Consider the following 24,581-nt stretch of genomic DNA (forward strand, 5'->3'; position numbering starts at 1 on the left):
ATGGACAATTTGCAACAAATGTACGAGAGAAATAAAACGATTTAGATACTTTAATAGTAATCGTACACTTACGTCTGTCGTTTTCCTGCCTAAGAGCAAGTACGTAGCGAATACATCGTCATATTTTGCTTGTCCTAAGGAATCTTCTATTTCGGTTCGAGTGTATCCCAAATTAGCTAGGGCCTCTGAAATAAAAATGCGTGGAGGCATAGTCATATCCACTAAAGCTAATAGCTCGGACATTTATTAACATCAAAATTAATGAAAAAGATGCAAAAGAATCAAGTTATTTTATAATACTATAGTTATGGTAAATATTATGTGACATTTTTAAATACATTAAGAAAAGCTTGGACTTATCGCTTTTACGTATGTCCTTACTTCGTTGCTCAGAAAACAAGTGACTTGAAAATAAGTTGGTTGGTATATTAGCATTGGTTAATAAAATTGTATTCCTTGATTAAGATATTCTCATGCACTAATTCAAAATTGATCACAAACATCTATATACATACATATAAATATATCAGACCAAACAAGAACTCGAGAAATAAGCTATATGGTGCTTTCGCGTTGTGCGTAGAATGTGCACTTACAAATTTCTCACTTGATACAATTTAGTAACACGTCAGTCCCGAAGACTTTGTATTCAACTTTCTAAGAGAAAGCTGTTACACAGCGCGTATTACTAAATAATATTAAGTAAGGCCGTCTGATATATTTTGGTAATATATTAATATTGATTACGCCACAATTTCTACAAGAACCAGCCATAAACATTCTTTTTAAAAAGATTATGTCGTTCAAATTTATTTTGTCGAAACAATTATGAAGATCTATCACATTATTACTGTAATTCATCATACTCTGTACGTCCATCACAAGAAAAAAAATAAAAAATAAATTTTTGTTATAAAGTTTTGGTATAAGATGTCATAAAATGTTTATAACAGGTGTGACATCAAACATAAAACAGTAAGTAGTAAGTGTTATGTACATACTGGCAGACTCACCTATCCTCTTGTGGTCTCTATAATCAGGTTCAGGTTCTAAGTACGGTTTTAATTCTTCATCTTCATATCCCATATTCATCCATTTATCTTTCATTATATTCTGCAATAATAAGGAACGTTAATTTTTAAACATGATTTACGTAGAGAATATTATTCGCAAATTCGTATTATCTTACAAATTAAAAATGTTCAGAAATGTGATACAATTCGAATGAGATGCTTGCGTACCTCTAGTGAGGCTCTCTTCGTCGGATTGAGCACCAAAAATTTCTTGAGAAGATTTTCACAGTCGGTAGACATATAAAACGGGATCCTATATTTCCCTCTTAATACCCTCTCCCTCAATTCCCTCAACGTCGAACCATCAAAAGGCAGTGAGCCGGATACCAATGTGTACAGGATTACGCCCAACGACCATACGTCCACTTCTGGGCCGTCGTACTTTTTCCCTGTGAAACAAAAATTGATCGCATGCGAATAAAATTCAAAGTTCATGTGAATCTGAATACGTCGCTTCGAGGAAATACCTTGAAAGAGTTCCGGCGCGGCGTAAGGCGGCGAACCGCAAAATGTGTCTAACTTGTTACCAGGCGTGAATTCATTGCTAAAACCGAAATCGGCGATCTTGATATTCATTTCACTATCGAGCAACAGATTCTCGGCTTTTAAGTCTCTGTGAATGATCTTCTTTTGATGGCAGTATTGCACAGCAGACACGATCTGCCTGAACTTCGCCCTCGCCTCCTTCTCCTTCATCCGCCCGTGCAGGACCAGGTAGTCGAAGACCTCGCCGCCGCTGGCATACTCCATTACCAGGTACAGTGTCTTTTCAGTCTCGATTACTTGGAACAGCTTCACTATGTTCGGATGGTCGAGCATCTTCATTATCCTGACTTCTCGGAACAACTGTAAGTGATCAGACATGTCAGACATGAGTCATGTATTCTCAAGTTTGTGAAATGCCTATGTAATTCTGACTTTTTTGTTAAATTATGATAATGCGACATGACTCAAGTAATGACAGACTTTTTCCTATGAAAATATTAGTGTTCGAGATGAGTCACGATTAAGTCTAGTTGAAAACAAGTGGTTTGCATATCATATTCTAATAAACTTGAAGCAGCGGTTCGAGAATGTTGTTGAGAGTTTCTATTTTTATAATTTCAGTCACGCCTCATTTAGCTTTATTACGAAAACAAGTGTAGTTGAAAAAATATATAGCTTCCATAATAGCAGGTGCATTACCTTTTGAAGACTACCGGGATTCAATTGAGTCTTATCGATGATCTTGATGGCTACTTCCTTTCCCGTCGGCACATGCTTAGCAAGCTTCACTTTGGCGAAGTTTCCTTTGCCAATAGTTTTCAGTAATTTGTACTTGCCAATGTGAGGTTCCTCGGAGGTCCGACTCCTTGAAGAGAGCCGGCCTCCGCTACTCGATACCCCTACGCCATCCCCCGTCTGCAAACAAATAAAAATCCTATGTTAGTAAATTGCCAACGATTTCATCGCTGCGTGTAAAAAACAATTTTGCGAAATGTTGCTCTTATAATATCGCAAAACGCTGCGGGTTCTTTCTCTGTTGGACAGATAAGTGCCAACTTTTGCATGTAGAGTAAATAAAAATACATACAATTTCGATTTATACGTAATAATATTAATTGTTTATCCATCAATTAGCTATATAAAAAATATGTTTCTATTTGTATAAAGAATATATCAGAGTTAAGTGCAACTCCAATGCTGTGCAATTTTTAAATACAATGAAAGAAAAGTTTTGGATTTAGATTAACATTTAATTTCTCGCGTCACGCAGTCCTATATTTGTAATCCAAATTTCATAACTTGGAAATGACTTTGAACGTTGTATATGTATCGCGCATACTAATTTCAAGAAACGAGAGAACGCTATGCGAAGTTGTGTCGTAAATAGCCAACTATTTCAGAAGCTTAGGTCGCATCTCCGAGCGCGGCGCTTAAAGTTGCGGAATGGAGCATGAGAAATACGGGGCAAGCGCTCGTTAAAAGCTCAGCGTACATTCCTCGAGAATACCACATCGCGTATAAATCGCGAATTTTTCTTCCCCCTCCTCACGCAAAATCGTATTTATCCACGCGTACGGAACGCGCTCGCATACGCGAGTCGCACTTGACACTTCCAGGCACGGTGGCCATTGTCAATGGAATTAATTAAACCTCGTTAAAGTACACCAGATACGGATTGTTTTGAATGAAACGTAGCGGACTCTTTCGCATTAATTACAAGGACAATTGCTACGTTACATCAACATCGTCCAAACAATATTTCTCTCTTTTGCTCGTTTCCATTGTCGTTTCCTAATAAAAAAAAAAGAAGAAAACAGTGAAGTCGATGTGATAGGAATATTCACGAAGCCGGGACATTTGAATACATCATACTCGAGAAAACGGCTTTGAATTGCAAGAAACACCAGGGATTTGAAATATGTAAAAATTATTCAACTTTACCGCACCAGTTTGTAAAAAGTATTAATTACTTATTAACGCGCAAGCGGCGCTAAGAGCCGCGCGAGGGAAGAAAATAAGGAGCAATTAGGCGGAGCTTTTGGCAATTAATTTTGCAGGATCGCATTACCCGCAGGAGGCCACGCGTGACCATCTTGCGCGCGTTGGTGGTGGCCGCAACCTTGGAGGCCGCCAGCTTGACTAGTTTCTTCGAACCTTCGGTAAAAGAATCGATGCGATCCGAACCAGCTAGCAGGTTGATTAATCTGTTTACCTCGTCCGATAACACGCGAGAATTGCAAAGAATATATGTGGAAAAGTTCAATAGCGATGGCACATAGATCCTGCGAATCACTCGATCGCCGCTTGGTAACCGTGATTTACGATCTCTGCCGTTCCCTTATCACTCGATCGCCGTGTCAGCGACTTTGTTCCACGTGTCGACGGCGATCACGAGTCACGGCTATTTTTGCCCGATATATTTTTATTCGTATCGAAAAAATTAATCCTCCGATGACGCAACTGATTTTTCATCAATCGAACTTCGCGATTCTCGTGGCCGATCGTTTTGAAAGGTCGACCGATGAGTCAACTCGCGGAGCGTGTCACCGCGCTCCGTCATTTTACAGGGATATACGCGGTGTTGTGTGAACACCGCTGTGCACTTTGGCGACCAACCGATCGCGCCGTCTTGTCGCCAAGGCAATACTTGGATTTTTTTTCCAGCAAGAGTAAGCGACCGTAAATGCACAGAACCGAGATCTAAAGGGACACTCGAAGCACTTCCTTCAGTCGAATTTAAATAATATTTAGATTACATTTCTCGATCGATACATGTTCTACTACTATTGTTTATAAAATACGTGGTGTAACTCTGCAAACATCGCTGCCCGATAAATTTCATTTAGGCACTCTTTGTACTAGTATTGACTATTGAACTCTGCAAATCGATTCCTCGAAGACGACGTGTGTTTGTACTGGAATACTAGTAGCTCATTCCATTCGTCGTACTTATGACTTTTTCAAAACTTCGCTTTCTAGCGCATTACTTCAAGCATTCCGCGAAAAAAAAGTGGTACAGTAGCTTTCACTCTTACGAATCCGTTTCAATCGGATCAAAGTAATTTAGATAGTGTAGAGATGTACGACGATTCCGTGCAATATTCATCAGTTCGCTCGAGATTCGGCGATAATTCGAGAATATTTCTACGAAGGCGTGTCACATGTATCCATGCTATCCTTCGACCAAGTCACTGACCACACTGATCGCTACCTCACCGACCTCAGGTCAACGATAGCGAGACGAAACGTCAGCGGCACGATCCCTCATCGGTCTGTATCTGACATCGATCCATCACTGACAACAGTCCTCTGTCAATTCGTCGAAACACAGTCGATTAGCAATGCACGTTTATCAGAAGGCGAGACCTTTCGTGAAGAGACCTTATCGAGGCTGTAGAACCCGATAGGTCACCGACAAGTGTTTTAATATTAACCCACGACGAGCTCGCGGCGACGTCCACTTCCGCCGAGGGTCTTCGCCGAGGCGTGTCAAGGGCAGAAGCAATGTCACTGTACGCGGGCCTGTCTCGCTCGTGTGTCGTAGCCGCCGTCGAACACCACCGCCTCATCGTCCGCGGCGAGAACGACGTGAGGAGAGAGAAACAACGATCGGGAAAAACGCGGAGCGGTTTGGTTGCTCTGGTCGTCGTCGACGTCGACGACGACCGTGCGCGACTGCCTGCACCCCCCTTTTCACCCTCGAAACGAGCCACTCTCGAAGGAGAGACCACACGGACGAGGGATGCGACGGCAGAATCAATACGCGGTGGTGCCGCCACCCCCTGGTGGAAACGTGCGGGCGAACCACCCTTGAATGTCTGGCCTCACTGTCCACCCTCTCAGCCGCCCCCTTCTCGACAGAGTGACGCATGCGCCGTAGAAAGTGGGAACACACCAACACACACGCTTCCCGTCCCTTTCGACCGAGCGTACTGCCGTGCGGCCGAGATAACAGAGAGTCTCGGGCTGGTCAGCTGATCGGACCGGATGTTGAAGAGAAGTTCTGTCGCTGACGCGTCTCGCGGAAAAATGACATTTTTAATGCACACTGTTAAAGATATACTTTTTTTTCCTTACAATTATCGCAGCTATGGAAGAGAGAGATATTTATATAATTATTATCAATCTTATCAGTTTGGAATAAAAATAATTATTTTACGGTTAAAGGAAGAAATGAAAAAATGTAGTTTTGCTATCTACGAGCAGAGAGTAGCCGTTCTAATTTCAAGATATCGATATAAACATCCTGATGACGTACGTGTCGTCTGTGGGACGGAAAGGGTGGGAAGCTGCATCTTCACCTTTATCGCACTTCTGCTTAGTGGATGAGCTTTCGCTTGGTCAGCTGACGGAAGTAACTATTAATGAATATCGAGATTATTATCGTGTCCACATATGAGACTGATAGACACGTTGAACCGACTAGTCAAATATAATATAATACTGGAGCATATCGAGCCGTCATGGATGCGAAAATTTTATTATTTTTTAATAGAAACTTTTATTCGTCGACATTGAGATGTTAAATTAGACGAACGTGTTAATGTGGACGAATAAGTTTCTATTAAAAGAATAATATAATTTTCAACATCCGCGACGGCTCGATATGCTCCAGTATTATATTTCATTATTATCTTACGAGCCTTTCCCTTTCATCGCCGACTAAAATTATATTAAAGCTTTTTGATACAAAAATTAATTTCAATACAGAACCAAATTAAAAAAAAATATTCTTTACTTTGTGTATATAAATACAACAGCGAGAAATATATCAAAAAAACAAATCTTTAAAACATTATCATTTAAAATTTTGATGACCTCGAAGAGATTTAAAATTACGCGTGATAGATAATGAGTCAAATTGGAGCGATACCAATCTCATGGCAATGAGAGAAAAGTTGCTCGATACACTTCAGAGGCGAAGCTACATCGTTGTATTTTCGTGCTCGAGAGAGCACTGATTTCTTTTCTCGTCGGATACTTGGGCGGGATTTGCAAGAGTGACTGAAGATCGAAGTTTCTGAAAGGAGCAACAACAGGAGAGCGAATTTCATCAGCTGATCAATCGGCCGAGAAAGTAACGACAAGAGAAGGACGTCCACTCTACGTGAAAGGGAGATAAGAATAGATCCAAGTTGACGTGAATTCCCCGCAGAAAAAAGAATTGCGTACACGTGAGCTCCAGCGGATAAATCTCACGGAGTTACGTGTAAGCGTCGTATTAAATAAAAGAGTCAGACAGCGTTTCCTCCAGCGGATGCGCATTGTTGTTCGCTTTTACGCGACAGTCCACAATGCATCCGGATCCAATAGATTAATAACATATTTATGTGTCTCATTAAATATTAAATTATGAATGTACTGCATCGTATCGCAAATAAAGCCTAGTTTTGCAAAGAATTCTTTTTACCGCTTTATCGAACATAGTAACAAAAATGTATAAAGCACAGAGTCATCATGAGTTAATGTATTTTGGATAAATTAATTATCCTTTATTATTAAATTTTTCGTTTTCTGTTAATCTAATATATATGTTTTTTGTATAATCTGCTTTGTGCGGAAAATATCTGCTTTAAAACAATTCGAGATAATATTTATGATATTAAAATTAATTAACAATTTCCTTGAAACTCGCGGAATATTTGTACGAAAATGTTGATGCAGGATATTCTGCAGAGATTATGATTTATACGTCTCCATGAAAAGCGGGAAAAACGGGAAATAGTAAGGTGCGCGAAGTTAAACAAAGCTCTTCCGTTTCGCAGAATGTACATAAAATTTTATGTTTTATGCCGCGACACTGATACGGATGTAAAGTCGCATCGCAGATGCGATATCACTAGTTTATCGACCTCATATATGACAATGTTAAAGGATTATATTTTCTGTCACTTTATTATTGCCGTAAATGCAAAAGAGTCTGTTGATAAAATAATCTTTTTCACAATCCTCTTAAATTTACTTGCATAAATTTTTATATTTACACGAGTTTATTCCTTTTGTTAATAAATAAATAAGCAAAAATTAATTATTTCTCAGGAATGAGTTTCGCTGAATCTTTCGAAATATCTCAAGTATTTTCTGCGATTATCGGCTTCGACAGATTATACGATCGTTACAATATCCGAATGACGAAACCGAGGGAAAGTCATCCGGATTATTTCAGGCCAAACGGATGAGCCACAGACTCCACTGATGACGAGTCATACGAATGACGTAAGCGAGGTGCATTTACGGTGCCACTTATTGCAGTCAGTTTGTTAGGAAGAATACCGCGTTGATATACAGGGACGATCATGAAATTCGACCGAGTTGCAGATCGTTTTTAACATTTTCCCATTCAATCGTGCGTGATTGCGATATTATCAAAATTTTCCAATATTTAATTATCTTGTCTTGCGACTCGCAACTATTCCTTAATTACTTTTGATATCATTGTATTAAATTATAATTATTTTTAATTATATTTGCATCGTATTGTACATTTTTATTATTATATGATAAAGCAATGACGCGATTTTTCTCCTCAAGTTAAATAAAAATTGTTTTATCGACAAGACGGTCGTCGATAGTGTCTGATAAGATGACGCGCGGATGATAACGCGGCGATGGTATCTATACTTATTGTATATCTACCTCCTTCTCGCTCTGAATACCCTTCTGCATGATGTCTGACAACGGTCTGAGCGGGATGGTGACCGAGTTACTCTGCTGTTGCTGTTGCTGATGACGCTGATGATCCTTCTTCGTAACTATCGGCCGTACGAGCGCGCGAGTTTGCGGCATCCTGGACTGCGCCCTCATCTCCGCTTCCTGTCCGCGCCGCGTGTCCGAGGCGGTCCTGGACAACTTAACGGTGGGCTTCTTTGGCGCGATGCCGGCGTTTCCGGTGGAATTCCGCGTCGCATCTCCGCGGTGTAACGGCGAGGCCCTTTTTGTTGCGAGGCGTTTCATATTATGTCTCATTCGTCTTTTTGTTCGATGTTTGCGCGGATTGTGTATTACGAGTGCAATGATCTTATAATGAATGAATATATGTGTTTCTCTAATACAAGTGTTATGTAAGTGTTGTAAGCGATAACATTTGATAATTCAAAAATTGTGAACGGAAATCGTTTTAGGCAGCAAAGAAAAAATGTTTAAGTCGGCAAAAATACGATTCTACGTCTTTTTGATTTCCAATTTCCGAGTATTTCAGACTTTAATTAAAATATATGATAGTATTTAAAATTTTAATTAAAATATAGAGATAAAGTCCACTCGAAATCAACTGGAGAATAATATTTTGTTATCTGTTTACACGCCGATATAAAACGTGAGGTCACTTTACGTTTCGCAATTTGAAAACTATTATCTCGATATTTTTGATACAAAACAGATAGATCGCGAGTTATTGGCAAAAAATAATGTATGCCAGCTATGCAGTGACACCCGGTGTGTTTAGCCATCGAGACATTCATCACTACCACACGCTCCCCCCCTCCCCCTCCCCCTTCCGATCTCTGCCGGCTGGGCGTATAATGAATGGCCGACGAACCGACGGGAAATCACGGAATGAATCGCGACGCGGTTACGACATTGCGTAAACTAAATGCCAATTGTATCAAAGAAAGGGACACGCGTGGGCGTTAGCGGACGGTCAATTGTGCGGATCGCGAGTGTGTAGGTAAGCGGTGACGCGACGAGGTGGATTAGGCGGAGGTTGGACAGCGATTTCCTCAATTATCGCTAAGGCTGTCGTCGCTCTATAAATGTGGCGACGAGTCGTGTGCCTACGTGTACGCGCAAACGTGTGTAAACGCGTTCTCGGGATATTGACCGAACGAAACGCTCCAACTTGTTGATGACGATTATCGAGAAACGCGTAGGCGAACGATATTAAATTTCGCAATGCGAACAATCTTTCAACTTTGTATCGGGATAAAGTTAAACTGTTTCTGTCAAACTTCTATTGTTTCTTCTTAAGAAAGATAACTCTCGAAAAAAAAAAAAAAAAAACAAAATCCCCAGATATTTAATTTCGTAAACTTTTCTAAGAAACAATCTCGAACGTGCCAAGACCGAAATGCGCGGAAAGTGTCTTATCACCCGATAAAGCGCGAGGAAAAGAAAATCCAAGACGAGACGTGTGGGTGAGATGTGTCTGACGCGAAAGAGGGATCAACGACGAGATGTGAGAGAGCGCGTGGCTGATTAATGTAGACAGAGTTTATGTATTTTACCCCTCGGCCTCGTCGTCAGTCACGTTCCGCAGCAGGTCCTCGTGTTCTCGATACCGTAGCTGGACCTCCGGCCCGAAATCCAAACTGTTCTCGAGCTGGCGCGTCGTCCTCGCCGCGATAGTGCCCATCTCGATGGCCTTGACCTGCTGCTCCAATCGCTGCAGCATGTCGGTGCTTTCGACCGACGTCGCGCCCGCCGTCGCTCGCTGCTGCTTCAGAATCAGATCGAGACTGAGCGGCGCTTTGACGGCGGGTTCCGGATGTGACGTGACGGGTGATTGCTGCGCGAGCGGAAGTCCGATCGGCTGGACGATCTTCGACTCGGTGAAGGCCCGCAGTTTCTCCTCCAGGCTCGCGTTCATGTTCGTCTCGCCGTAGAGTCTTCTTCTGGACACGGGAGTGCGTCCGTACAACGGACTCGCGGCGGACATCGCTTCCTTGGATCTGACCGGACTCGGAGCGCCGCCGGCGCGCTTCTCGACCACTTGCAGGCCCTTGCCGTCCTCCACCAGCTCCCACTGCTTCAGGCTCTCCAAGGGCGTGTGCGGCGCCGACAGCCGCTTCGACATGCCGGTCGGGCTCGTCGTTTCCGACTCACTGCCGGCGAACTGTCGATTTATCAGCTGATGCGCCGCCCTTTCCGCGGGCGACGGCGTCAGGAACTTTCGCACCGCCTGCGGCCGGATCAGACTCCTGCTGGCCTGCGTTCGCACGAACGGGCTCTCTCGATCGTCCATGATCGGCGAACTTGCGGGGACGAGTTTCGCGCGGAAACGAGCACCGGTTGCCGCTCGTCGAGTTGTCGGTCTTTGATCTCGTCGCGCGACGATCGTTCGCAGATAACGTATCGCCGATAAGTCCTCAACATCGATTCAACGGCCAAACCGGTCGACGACGTTGCTCGGGAGATTTAATTTCTGTTGGGAAGAAGACGCGTGTGTTTGTTTTTCGTTTTGTCTTTTTCAGAAAGCTTCGAGTACCGCGACGATGATTTTTCAACACAGAAGCCGGAATCCGAAAACAAGTCACGATTCTCATTTTCTTTTCCTACACGCCTCCTCCCGATTTACAATCACATGTATCGATAAGCGGAACAAGCGACACGTGTATAGGCTTTTTTTTTGTAGACGAGAAAATAAAGCTAAAGTGGAACGACGATGGCACTTCACCGGCTCGTCCTGCAATCGTAATGTATAGGCAATAAAGCAGACAGATACACAAGGCAGGCTCGCAATCTCGTGGATTACCGCGGTTTAGCGCGACTACACTGGGAATGGCTGAGTAAAGCTCGGAGAATTGTAAACGTGTACCTGTCTGCGTGTCTGTGACTCAGATATCAATTGCATAATGGTGTCCTAACAGAACAAAATTGTCGTTGAATCAGATGCGTCAGCAACGTCGGGAAACTTTCACACGACATTTCGTACAAAAAGTATAGACATCAACGAATTATTTAATAGTCTCTGTCACGCTAAGATGACTTTCAATAGTGAACAAAATAATTCTATGCAAAAAGTAATGTGCAATTTTCGTTTAATCTGTATGCATTCCATATTAAATCGCATTTTAAATTGTTGAGTCAAGCAGAATGCCGATAAACGCAGTTGGAAAGATTCAAAATTGATTTACGAAATATTTTAAATCCACGAGGGAAAAATACGCTCCGTGAGTGTCGTAAGATATGGATTCACTATTTTTATCGAACGAGACAATCCAGGGCACTTCGAGATATGGAGAAAGAGCTCGTCGCACCATATGTGCGGCTCTAAGACGACGATAAGAACGCGTGTATTTATGAGCACATATATGTGTCTGTAAATTCCGCCTTAATCCGATTTAACCCGGCAGCAATAAAGTAAAAAATATTCCACGAGCGCCAATTCAGAGAGATCTAACGAGCAATTAATAATTGAACATTTAATTTTAATAAAAAAATTTTTATATTAAAACATTTTATTCATGTTACATTAATAAATCAATTTTAATTATTCTATGCAAGTGAATATTTTGTTTAATTATTAGAGCAATGCAATTATTATTACATATTTCGTAAAATATAGGATTATACATTTAAGCGACTAAAAATTTAAGCGACTATTTAAATATTAAATCTCTTTGCCACAGTTTCGCATTTATCTCGAATAAAAAATAATTGACGGAATGGATAAATATGAACGAAATATCGACACGCGGTGAATTTTTATGCTCTATGCGCGGCTTTTCTGTTCGTTGGGTTGAAACAGCCCAGCGGAAATTTGCTCCGAGATCGAATCGAGAGACGAAGTTCAGAAAGAGGTAAACTAACTCCCCCGACCGTAATGAACTTGGGAGGGTGTCGGAAAACCGTTTTGCCAATAGGAAATTGAACGGGCTACTTCGAACGTAGCGCCGACGAAAAGCTCACGGCGATTTGAAAGACTCGATGGTCGGCGATGAACCGTTACGTTAATAACACTATCCGCGGTGCTAATTGACACTCCAGACGATCGATCGTCACGCGATCGCAAAGTGATCGGATGTAATAATCGTGTAGAAGCTACGAGTTATATTGAATCGAACGAGTTCTTCATATCAATTATTTTTTTATGACAATATGATTTAAAATTCTGATTTATAATTATAGCTTATAATTTGTAAATTACCATTCACAATTATCTTATTCCAAATGCAAATTCCAAATAAAAATGCGACTCACATAATTCCTTTACAAATTCTGTACTGTACGGTTGATTGAAAGATAAAAAAAGGGTGAGATAACAACTTTTTTTTTGATCGCAGATATACCTGAAGATATACATGTTTGATTGAAAAGAAAACATTGAGTTGAACAAAAACGAAGATTGCGCACGATAGATTTACAATGTTCGATAAATCCACTATCGAGGGTGGAAACTGATTGATCAATTAACGTTGATCGGCTGAAATTTCCGATCATTCATCAAAGTGGTATATATGATCAATTCGTCGAAAGATGTCGAAGAGAACTTGTCGAACGTTCGACAAGCACCGCCGGCGCTGTTATTCAACCGGGCGATAAAGCCGTAAATCGCGAAATGGACGGAATAGAACGCGGATAGTAAAGAGATTTATAGATCGACGTGTTATATGGGGTGTCTCGAATTTCCTGCAATTTCGTTTCCATCTACGGGCCTTTTAGAGTCTGCCTTCTTTGTAATCTTTTAATAAATAACTTTAACTCTCTTCGTAAGTATCGATCTTTAAAGTTCTGGTAATCAATTGGATTCAATTAAAATTAAACAAAAAAAAAAGTTCATTGTTTATCGACACTTCCAAAGTTTAATTCCTAAAAAGTTTTTAATCGTTTATTCCTGAAGAAATGTTAGCATCTAATATTTAAAACAATTTTTTTGAGACAAATGTTGTTTTATGACCCCTGTCGAGCTGGCCCTCCACTTTGCACAAATAAAAAAACCAATAGCGCAAAATTATAAGCTATTTATGAGCTTTCATATTCCGCAAATTAAAATTTTTGAACTCGTCACGCTGAGCATGAATTTAATGTTTTTCGTGTATATATGATATATATAAAATTTTTTTTTAATTTATAGTATTTGCAAGATAAAAAAATACATATTTTGGAAGCTCATAAATCGATAAACGATATTTAGTCATGAAATAGTTAATTTCTTTAATTTTAAGTTCTCTCTTTTGTGCTGGGAGATGCGGAATGATTTCTTTATAAAGGGGCTGCAATTCAATAATGGAAATGCACGTATTTTGTGAGCACATAAATGGATAAACGATATTTAGTTGGAAAATAATTAATTTTTTTCATTTTAAGTATAGTTTTCTCTTGTGTCGGGAAAATGAGAGGTGGTTTTTTTGTAAAGAAGTTGCAACTCAATAATCAAAATGCGCATATTTTAAAGGTTTATTCTTGGAATTTTATACTACGTTTAAAATATAATGTATTTTTTTCTTTTTCTAGTACTTCTCTCTTGAGTTCCATCAATTAAGGTTTGTTTGAGAACTAAGGGAGTGAGCTTAAAAATCGAAACTATATCAGTTCAAAAGCTCATAAAAGCTCTTAATTCTATCGCAAAAATTGATCCAATATTTTTATTCTTAAGCAGGGGGGGGGGGGCGCTGAGTCGATATCGACTCAGCCCCCCCCCACAAAAAACATTAAATTCATGCTCAGCGTGACGAGCTTAAAAATTTTAAGTTCAAAAGCTCATAAAAGCTTTTAATTCTACCGCAAAGATTGATCCAATATTTTTATTCTTAAGCAGGGGGAGGGGGCGCTGAGTCGATATCGACTCAGCCCCCCCCCCCCCACAAAAAACATTAAATTCATGCTCAGCGTGACGAGCTTAAAAATTTTAATTTGCGGAATATGAAAGCTCATAAATAGCTTATAATTTTGCGCTATTGATTTTTTTATTTGTGCAAGGTGGGGGGGGGGGAGGGGCCAGCTCGACAGGGGTTGTTTTATGTATATTCACTCAAAAATTTTCATTTTTTTGACGTTAAAAAATTTATAGATGAAAAGATTCAGACAAAAATTCTGGAATATTGTACAGGTTTTCTAGCACAAATTCACGTTGCAAGGAGGACGATATTATATTTCAAGGAAACTTTTTCACGGAGGCTGGGAAAATTCCGGTAGAACGCGTAATTGCCGGAGGTAGAGTGCAATCATCGCGACCTAAGACCGTTCTCGGAGAAAAAAAGTCTGTACAAATCTGCCGCGGTATTAATTGTCGTACGACCGTCTAACAACAATGCGGACTTCCTATTGCTTCACAGAAATGACTTCGCAACGGCGACTGCCGTTTCTCTTCCCGTAATTAACAAGTAATCGGTATCGTGAGGATTTCCCTAATAACCGCAAATGCGAAGCAATTTTCGATTAATTGTTGCACGAGATTCTACGTCGTTAAAGCAGTAAGATTAAAAAAAGAGGACGCGAAAAATTGGAAAAAAAAAAATAAAAATAAAAATTGGATGCTCCTGTTTAAGAAGAACGTGAAAAATCGAATATAACATATATGCTTCAGGATTATGTTCGTTATACATATATGTATATAACAGTAGTGTAGAAACCGCTACATCAGCACTTCTTTCCGCAATCGTGCAACCACTTCAATAAATTCACTTGAAATTTTCGATTCCGTTGCCGGAACACGAGCGTCACGAGCGATGCTCGATAACGATACGGCGGTGTAAAATACGTTTTTTTTCTTCGTAAAATTAAAAATTATGACTTGGAAGAACCGCGACACTGGCGTATAAATTTCCGTCGATCGCAAGCGTCTGCTATCAGCGGCGTGTCACACACGCGAAGCGTGCCGCGTGACCCATACACACACGCACACCCACATTGTCTACATATATATATATACGTCATACACGAATTCACGTCTACACAAAGCACGAAGTCTCGCCCAAAAACCGACACACAACAGTTCACTCTCGCCGCATCCGTTCTCTTTCTCCTTCTCTCGCGAGAGAGTCGATTTCCAAAAAAGTGGAAACTGATGAGCGAGGTAATGCGAAAGATTGCGTGGACGACGGTCGCTTGCGAGGAACTGGGGTCCATTTCTCGAACGGCGGCGATAAGCCCGGCCAACTCGCTTCGTTACGCCGCTTATCAGCGGTATAGATGCTGATAAGCGATAGTATGTCTACCTAACACCCGGCACTGACGATCGCCACGGCGAGGATGTCGTATGCGCAGAGCCGCGAGACGCAAAGTGATAAAATATATTGAAAAATCGAGCGTTATTAAACTGTGACCAAAAAAAAAATATTTATTATTTTCGTGTCAGTGGCTATACGGATTTAGAATGTAGATACGTTATCAGCAAATTAGAATAGCTGTGAGCAATAAATATCCATATAAACCATTACAAATTTTCGAATAACAGTTTTATTTATAGCAATCGATCGACGAAACAAACCATTAATTATCGATAAAAAGATGTTCTTATTTCTGTTTTAAAAAAAGTTCTGGAATTTTAGGTGTAACAATAAATTGGATCTTCATGATGTAAATAAATTGTTCAACTTCACCGAAAATTGAGCTGATTGAGAATCGAAGCAGCAACAGGTATTTTGCAAATAATTTTATGTCCTTCATAAACTGATATTCGTTGCAATCATTCGCCACTTCGAAACAATTGTCGACGAAATTGCGGCGAAATTTATTACGCAGCTCTTATAAACGGAGTTAAAATAAGTGAGAGATAGAAATTTACATACATGTGCGTACATCTGAAATAGGCACAGATGTATGCAGATTAACCGAGTCACTTAAATCGCGTACGTTCTTCGTTTATCTAATAAGCTCAAGTACGCAATGTTTCATATCTCTTTCGCGCCTTTATCCGATCGTGACTTTGCAACTCCTTGCCACGCCTCATGCGCAAGTACTTTAATTTAAAAAAAAAACTTTTGATATAAATTGAGAATACTGGTATCTCATGTTTTGCATGAAACGTATTTTTACTAATAACATATTAAATATTCTAAATTTTCTAAACATTATCCGAATTTTTGCACTAATAACTCGTATTTAAAAAAATCACCAATATTTGATAATAGAAACAGAATTTGATGATAATTTTATTACTATGGAATTTATTTTATTCATTAAAAGAATCATGTTCAGGAGATATTCAGCGTCTAGAAAGTCAGATAAATGATTAAAGTTTGCGGAAAGAAGTAATTTGGCATGAGTTCATTAGAACTATAATAAAATTATGTGTGCCATTTCCTGCAGTATATATATAAAAATACTACATGATACGGCGGCACGCCGAGTCATCCGAGTAATTTATGTCGATCGAAACGTGATTCTGAGGAGACTCGAGAGGCAGTACTCCACCTGCTTCGCGTACGAGCGAACAAATTTAGCAGCTTAGTGTTTCCAACCGTGTCATAAAGCAAGTTCGGAGGCATTTTGGACGTACGCCAGACTTTCGGCGAGACATAATGTCAGTGTCAGCGCGTTAAAAGCAAGCGGGCAAGAAAGCAGGAGTCATTAATCACTAAATGAAGGCGCATTGCGCTGACCGTCGTCGGTAGACGTAAACTCCGCGCGCTGCACTGTATTCTTCCTTGTTAAAATGCTCGAAGAAGCTTGTTTTTGTAGGTGTGCCGTGTGTGTGCGCGCCAGCAAGGTAAATAAAAAATTCTAATCTGTTATGCAAATCGGGAAGACGTGTACAACATATGTTAAATACACGATAGAATCGCGATTAACGCGGAATAGTATGTTTTGAATTTTAATTGATACGCGAGATAGGATCGCAATGATGTTTAATTCAATGGACATATCGATGGAAAAAATTATGCATTGAAATTCCTTTTCCAATATTTTTTCTTCCATCCTTCCGATGCAGCGTTAATTAATAATTTCACCCGACATTGCGGTCCGCGGTATAATAAAAACTTGCGAGTGTGTGCATTCGTACACCAGCGCATGTTGGAGCGGTGTTGCCTGTATTGTTTAAAATTTTCGCGTGCGACACGCAATGCACCGCCACGCCGCTGCATACCGGCGAAGGACTTCGTTAGAGGGCCGTAGAAAAAGCGACGAAATGACCGGCCTCGTCGGCAAATGAGGATTTGCGGTCGAGAAAGCAAGGGTATGACGTAGCCGAGCGTGAGTTAAGGATGGTCGAGAGACACTTCGATGATAAACTTCGCGACGTAAACTAATAATGAGGCGTTCTGGCAAACTGCGCTATAAATTTTTAATGACAAGCTTGATTAGAAAAATCATTAACGATACGGCTCGCTTTAATTCGACGATAAATTCCGCGATAAGTGTCTCAACGTTAACGATAAGAAAAAATGTCCAGAGTTTTCAACGTTTCTTGGAACATTTTTATCTCATTAAATTCATCTTGCAATTATATTTCACTCGAAAATAAAATACATTTTGTAGATGAAAGAAGAAGAAGAAATAGATTACTTATTTTCAGAAATGAGCGGGCGGCTGATAATTAACTGAAACATTATTACACGGATATCCAGCTAACAGATACATTTTGTCGGGATTAAAAAAAGGACGCTAAAAGCGGGAGAATCTTGTTGTCCGTCCGTCTGAACACGCGAAGGATGCACTTTCCCGGGACACCCACGCTCGCGCGTTGTCTCTCGACAATGTCCTTTATGGAACGAGACAAGAAGCATCCATCGTCGCGCGCGGCGCGTCGTACTTCATTGTCGGAAAGACGGCGGCAGCCGGATGGAGCGTCTTTATTTCCGGCCGAGCGGAGGAATGATCTCTAAAAGCGTCGACGAAAGCTAGAAAAGAACGATCTATCCACCAATATATCTGAGCGAACACTATGATCTTGTTAACTAGAAATATTGCCACAAAAAGAATCTTTCAGATATAATTGCGCAACTCCCGCTCGTGTATTTCCGTTTCATAATAATGTTGTCTAAAAATAAAGCAGCTGATGTTTGCGTCATATTTCGATAAATATTTTCGATTAAAAGAATGTAAATTGCTAAAATTAAGAGACATTTCCATTTACTGCTTTCAATGAAGATTCTCGTTCATTTAAGCATGCTTTTGTTTACAACTTTATTGTTCAATTTAGATATGAAGGGAGTATAATGTCAATAAATGCTACGTCAATATATAAATCTGTGTTAATTCGAGATAAGAGAAAAAGTGCAGTTATGCTGTATGCGCGCGCTGCGATGCGCGACTCGCGATTAGCGCGATAGCTGACGCGTGGTCTTTTGTTCAATGTAACAAATACCTGCAATCACAGAGAAATATTATCGAGAGGTGGGCGCACGATTCCAGACAAATTTACACGAGGGAATATTGTTGCTCGGGAAATATGTTGATTCTATTGCATCAGTATATTAACGACTCGATAAGTAAATAGAACGGACTGTAAATAGATATTTTGCAGATAATTTTCAATTGAAAAACATTTTATGTGTCAAGGTAACAGTATTGCCAGACACTACAGATGCCATCTGTAAGCGTATTAACGCCGATACGAAACAAATGCAAAATTTCATTTTTTTCCTGCGCGGTTTTTATTATTAGCGCCTACAGCGAGTTTCGCTAAACTTGCTTAAATCATGGAAAATTACAAAAGTAAGCACCAGACGCGTAAATTAAGTCCTCGTTAAGTCGCATTGAACAAACATTTGTGTTGATAAATTCCACCTTGCTGCGTTTCAGAAGATAATCGAAATGTCATTCAGAGCGAACCAGGAAAGACCGCAGTATGCGCGCTCATAATACGAAACTGTCAACGCTTATTGCGGCATGCGAACGGTCTCCCCCTTTTACGGAGGATTATGTAAACCGTATTGAATAATTGCTGCATTGAGATCTCTCCGTCCAATGCACAGTCATCACAATCGGCAAATGTTGCGGTCTTTATTTGATTGCTCATTTTGCGCGCCTTGTGTATTATGACAGTAGCAGCAGCAGCTGAGGATGAACGGAAAAGATGCGCGGCATTTATCGTCTTTTTTAGTCCACGACTGACACTCACGAGAATTCTATTGTTGAGCGTGACAAATACAAAAATACCACCTCGAGTAGTACACGTCGCTTTTGTCGGCCGAGAAAACGGCTAGACGAATCGGGTAAACGAGCGAATAATTACGGCGTGACAATTGGATTCACACGAGAAGAAATCGTCTAATGTCGTCCGGCAGAGGGGAAAAAAAAGCGAAAAAGCGAGGTATAATGAAGCGGGTTTTCTTAACCTCGAATGTAAGCGTGTGTGTAAACGCAGAAGACAAAATTGCCGGTACAACGAATTGATGATGATGTTTGGATAAAAATAATGATACAGAGATTTAAATTAGATTTAATTTGGCGGTATTTAAATGGTGCATTCAATTAACGTCTGACAGGTACGTTTAGAATTTTATAACGAGATCATCGTCGACTGGGATTCATCTCACGCGTACTAGTTTACCGCGTATTTCTCTTTGTTTCCTTTTCATGCTCACTTTGTACTTTATTTTGATGAGTGCGCGTGTATCGTCGCTTGGAAAACAGTTCGCAGTCGAAAAACAAACTTCCCTTTGTTCCGCGCTGTGCTGCGCGCAAAACGGAAAAAACGGACGGGCGAGTATCGGAATCGCAGATTGTGCATTATCTCGTTGGAATAATAGCCGCGTTTAATCAAAACTTTCCCCGCCGAATCCACAATTAAACCTGCCATTGATATGCCGGGGTCGTCCATAAGCGCGATAAACCCAAGACCCTTGTGTGGCGCTCATCGCTCTTTCGCTTAAGTATAACTCATCGTTTCAATTGCATCTTTCTCGATTGTACCGGCAACTCTTACTTGATCAACGCTGCTCAACGATTACTAAAGTTCCTTTCCACATCATAGTTATACGGAATTTTCTTTGTGCTATCTCGCATTGCTCTAAATTGATAGAGAAAAAAAAAACTTAATATATTCGCAACAACATTTCTTTATATTTTTCAAAGAAAAATAAATGCAGTAATATATTACTCATTAAAATATGGAATGCAGATTCGATCGTTATTTACGCGATCGAGATTTGTAATTTAAATTTATGAAAACCATGAAGGAGTTTGTGTCGATAATTTATGCTAAATATACGTATATTGAATTTTATATTGAGAAGATCAGTTATAATATGCTGTTCAATAATCAAAAACTGTTCATTATGCACACCTAACTATGATAAATATTAAGAGCACGCTGGTGCAACTCGTGAATAGTTCAAGCCGATCACGTCTTACTTCCGGCGAGACAAAATTGTGCTACGGCTACCGCGCACTTTGTTGAATTAACGAGCGATAGCAATGCTCCATTAAACATAAATGACAAATGACGTTTTTATATGTTTTACATTTGCGAATGCGGTCGCTTAACGAGAAATCGATTGCCGTGAATTATGCGTGTAAATATCAAACCAACTAGAACGTGTAATTTCCAATTAATGCAGTAACGGGGGGATTCTCGGTCTTCCTTAACGCATCCGATGGGATAACGATCCCTAATAATGGACCGGTGTCAGATCGATCAAGTGCAATGAGTTAATTTATGTGCATGATATGTTCGTCGCTCCATCGATTATACTCGATGTACCAATACGCATGATAAAAAAGTAATAAAATATGTTTTGCATAATTAATTCTTCCTTGGCATTTTTTTTCACCGCAAAAAAATTAGGCGTGATGTAATAAATTGCGCATTGCAAAATAAGAAAAAATTCATGCCGAACATAAGATATATTACGTAATTTCACGGCGTAAAAATTATTTTTAATGCATAAAAAAAAATTTTTAATTAATCAAAAACATTGGATAAAGTCATACAAAAGTTAAGTTTCATACTCTGGAATTAGCAACAGTTCGTTTACCAATTTTCTAGAAATTTCAACGTTACACAAGATCACTTGATTCATTTTGAGTACTGGCTTCTTCCTGCGCGATAAGTTCATTTTCCAGGAAGCTATTAATCAAGATTAGACATTATTCTTCGTAAGAGGACAAATTGTTAAGGCGAGCAAAGCGTCGAATCATTGTAAGGTGAAGGAAAAACCTCTTTCGGAGCGAGCCAAGACACGCGCAATATCGCAAAGGGTAATGAACAGAGTCTCGTACTAATTATGCTCGCGAGGCGAAACCGTGGAATTATACGGGTGGTTATATAAACCGTTAATTCTTATCTGCGCGCGCGCGCTTGTTTCCGTCTATCTGTTCTTTCGTTCGCTTTTAATTCACGCGATATTCGCGGTACCGTGAAACTCGCGAGGAGAAGAAAAGAAGACGAAATTATTCCAGCTTTAAAGCAGCTCATTATTACGGTAACTAATAATGCGGAACGTTTTCGACCGATTCGCGAATCCGGTTTTCGGCCTTATTCGCGTGGAACGCGCGCGCGTTTTTGCATCATCGTTTCTCGAAGCTGACGATAATCAAATCCATATAAATAATAAGAATAAAATAACAGAGCATGAGCATGCAATTGCTTTTACGGATAATTTTGCATTAAAAAAATACGATATAAATATGGTAAAATTAAATTTGAGATTGAATTTGTGTGTGCTTTGCCAAATTCGCATATTCTTTTACGAACAATGTAGACCCGTTCATTCACAGTTGATAACTGTTGCCATGGATAAATCCAAGTATGCTGCTGACGTGCATAAATAAATCGCGTCGTTCGAGTATTAATGCACGACAGCGTGATGTAACGCTGCAAAATCGCGCGTGCTGGTATCGGAATTTGTTTATTCTTCTTGTTAGCTCAAGACTTCGAAGTAGCGACATCGCGTTGCGAGGTCGACGGGAAGGAGAGTTTTCTGCGCACACCCAACCTTTGCCGAAGACGTTTGCTTGCTGCATTAGCAAGGATTTGTTCGCTAATTCAGTATTCCGCATTCAAAACGGTCTCGTCGATTTGTTATACGATATTACGTTACGAGATTTAATGAGAAAATATTTTAAAAATTCAATGAAATAAAGTCAATATATGGCTTCTGCGATTCTCTGAGCACTCTGTGCGTGACTAATAGATAAGATTTTTTATCGTCGCAATTATATAAATTTTTAGCTTTATGTCGAGCATCACACACAAATGATTCACCTTGCGATAACTTTAATCGGGCACAATCTAAACCTCCAAATTAACGGACTCTCCAGATATTATCACCATTATCACAGCATTATAATCATCGCTAAAGCGAGTCTCCAAGCTTTTGTGCGATCCTCACAACACACTTTGACGTTTACACAACCGCACCGATTCGATTTTTCTTCTCCGAGCTACTACGAGCTACCGATGTCGCGGATCACATTATCGTTTCCGGCTGATAACGAGCTCAGGCGTGATCGCGAGAGTCCAAAGCCCAGTCAGCCCGGAGCGCGATTCGCGACGCGAACGGAATGCCGAAAAACGCGGGCACGAGGAGGAGAGGAAAGAAACTGTTCGTAGCGTGGTACACGCACTCGTGACACGCGGTGACGCACACGCAAGGCGTCACTGAGAGATGCGACGCGCGCTCTTCCCATTCGGTTCGGCCCGGCTCGGCTCCGCTCGGCTTCGCTGTTTGACCGCGTGCAAGCACGGCTCCATCCGGTCGGCGAGACGCGGCACGAAAGGCGAAAGAGCGCGTGCGGCGACGACAACTGGACTGGCTGCTCTGTGGCGCGGGTAACCGGCGAAAGCAAGCCGCAGCGCGTTCGTGACTCACGAGCTAGCCAGCCAGCCGGCGTATGCGGCTGTTCGGAGCGCTTACTACCGTAGGACGAGCTCAAAGTGCAAGTGCCGATAGCAGTGCCGTGGGTGCTGCCGACAGCACCCGCCAGTCGTTCAGTTTGTTTAATTAAATATTAGACAAAATTTTGAAAAATGAAGCTAAAATTGCATCATGGTAAAGCGTCAATTATTCAGACAAGTCGAGAGAATTCGGAGTAAATATTATAAGTGCTTTATCCAAGAAGCAAATTGTTAGAAATGTTTTGGCAGACTGACAGTTCTGATTACATTTGCTGTCAATCAGTTAACATTGTTATCGTTTGGCTAACTGGATTTAGTGATGTTTTAAGTATAGCTTTATTTCCTCCACTTTTAATAAAAACTTTGAAGCACTATGTTTTATAATTATTATGCTCATTTGAGAACACAAATAAATATCCTTAATTCTTTCTTACACTTTTATAATTAAAAATTTTTTAAATTTTGGATAATTAATTCTATACACCCATCGAATATCCGAATACTTTATTACAATTCTGGTTCTGGATTTTAAAATCCGCACAATCACAGATTAAAAACATTTTCAAGAAAAACACAAGTCCACTGATTTATATGGCCACCTGTAGATCCACATGCGCAGAGAAAATTAAAAGAAAACTACGAGCCTGACCGAACACACACTTTCTCACAGCACTCGCGATCTTTTTTCACGCGAAAAATTAGTTTATCTTATGCGCGTTAAATTTTTTTTCAATCAGTTCAGCTAGATGCATTCGCGATGCAACACGCAAGCTGCGAAAGATCGCGCGCGATGCATCTCGTCGTTACACGTTTCGCGGCAGATAAAAAAATCGAAAGCGGGCGAGAGAAGCGCGTGGAATCACGCTCTCGCGATTGAAGAGGATTCGGTTGGGAAATCGGATTCCCGCGAGTAAGTCCCCGTGGATCAGCAGCGCTCGCTCGCTGACCTCGGGCCCGGTGTCTGGCGGAAGACTGATCGCCCGAGAGCTGGAAAGCTCTTCGGGCCCCGCTCGCATTATCCCAGGAGTTACGCCGCGCGCGCGATCGCGACCTTCGTGCTCTCTGCCGGGATCGATCGATCGGAACGGGAGCGGATCGTGGAACGAATGGCCGATCCACGGATAGGGGGGCAGGATAAAAGGATAATTACGGTACGATGCTGCTTTCGCGTCATTCTTGCGCCGCTTTATCGTCATCTCCCGCTCTATCGGTTAATCTTAATCCCTTTAATAACGAATTATTGTTTTCACGTATCCACGCGAAGTAATCTTGCTGATCATTCTTGAAATATAGATTTGATAGTTCTTAGCGTGTAAATATTAAGATTGAATTAGGGTTCAACTGGGAAAGACGGATATAACAATTAAGTAAAGTGCATTTACTGGTTTTCATTATGAAATGACGAATAAAAGAAGATTTAGGACTCAATAAATTCTTTCATTTTTCACGAGGCACATTTGCCGTCTAATGCGTTGAACACATTCACGCGAATTTTTACTTAGTTTTCGCTGCTCATTAAATCATACAAAAGTTCGATGGCGTGCAACGTAAATGACTGAGCGCGAGGCAAATAGGTTTTG

General features: G+C 40.6%; 1 protein-coding gene across 13 annotated transcripts in view; it reads right to left on the minus strand.

The window, feature by feature from the left end:
- The window catches only part of LOC105675122 (serine/threonine-protein kinase MARK2-like), a 66,839-nt gene that overhangs the window by 15,736 nt on the left and 26,522 nt on the right, over window positions 1–24,581 (minus strand). For 4 of the 13 annotated variants that reach the window (XM_012371971.2, XM_067354864.1, XM_012371974.2 and 1 more), the window contains exons 1-7: window positions 9,782–11,716; window positions 8,196–8,490; window positions 2,259–2,474; window positions 1,541–1,919; window positions 1,242–1,462; window positions 1,002–1,113; window positions 73–185 (exon numbers count right to left, since the gene is read on the minus strand). In XM_012371971.2, the coding sequence (XP_012227394.1) occupies window positions 73–185; window positions 1,002–1,113; window positions 1,242–1,462; window positions 1,541–1,919; window positions 2,259–2,474; window positions 8,196–8,490; window positions 9,782–10,518 (2,073 nt within the window). In that variant the 5' untranslated portion in view covers window positions 10,519–11,716. Of the gene's footprint in view, window positions 1–72; window positions 186–1,001; window positions 1,114–1,241; window positions 1,463–1,540; window positions 1,920–2,258; window positions 2,475–8,195; window positions 8,491–9,781; window positions 11,720–22,368; window positions 23,180–24,581 lie in introns of those variants that run through there. The other 9 variants (XM_067354866.1, XM_012371976.2, XM_012371965.2 and 6 more) reach the window with 8 other exon arrangements.

This window comes from Linepithema humile, chromosome 5 (assembly GCF_040581485.1).
Source record: "Linepithema humile isolate Giens D197 chromosome 5, Lhum_UNIL_v1.0, whole genome shotgun sequence".
NCBI lineage: Eukaryota > Metazoa > Arthropoda > Insecta > Hymenoptera > Formicidae > Linepithema > Linepithema humile.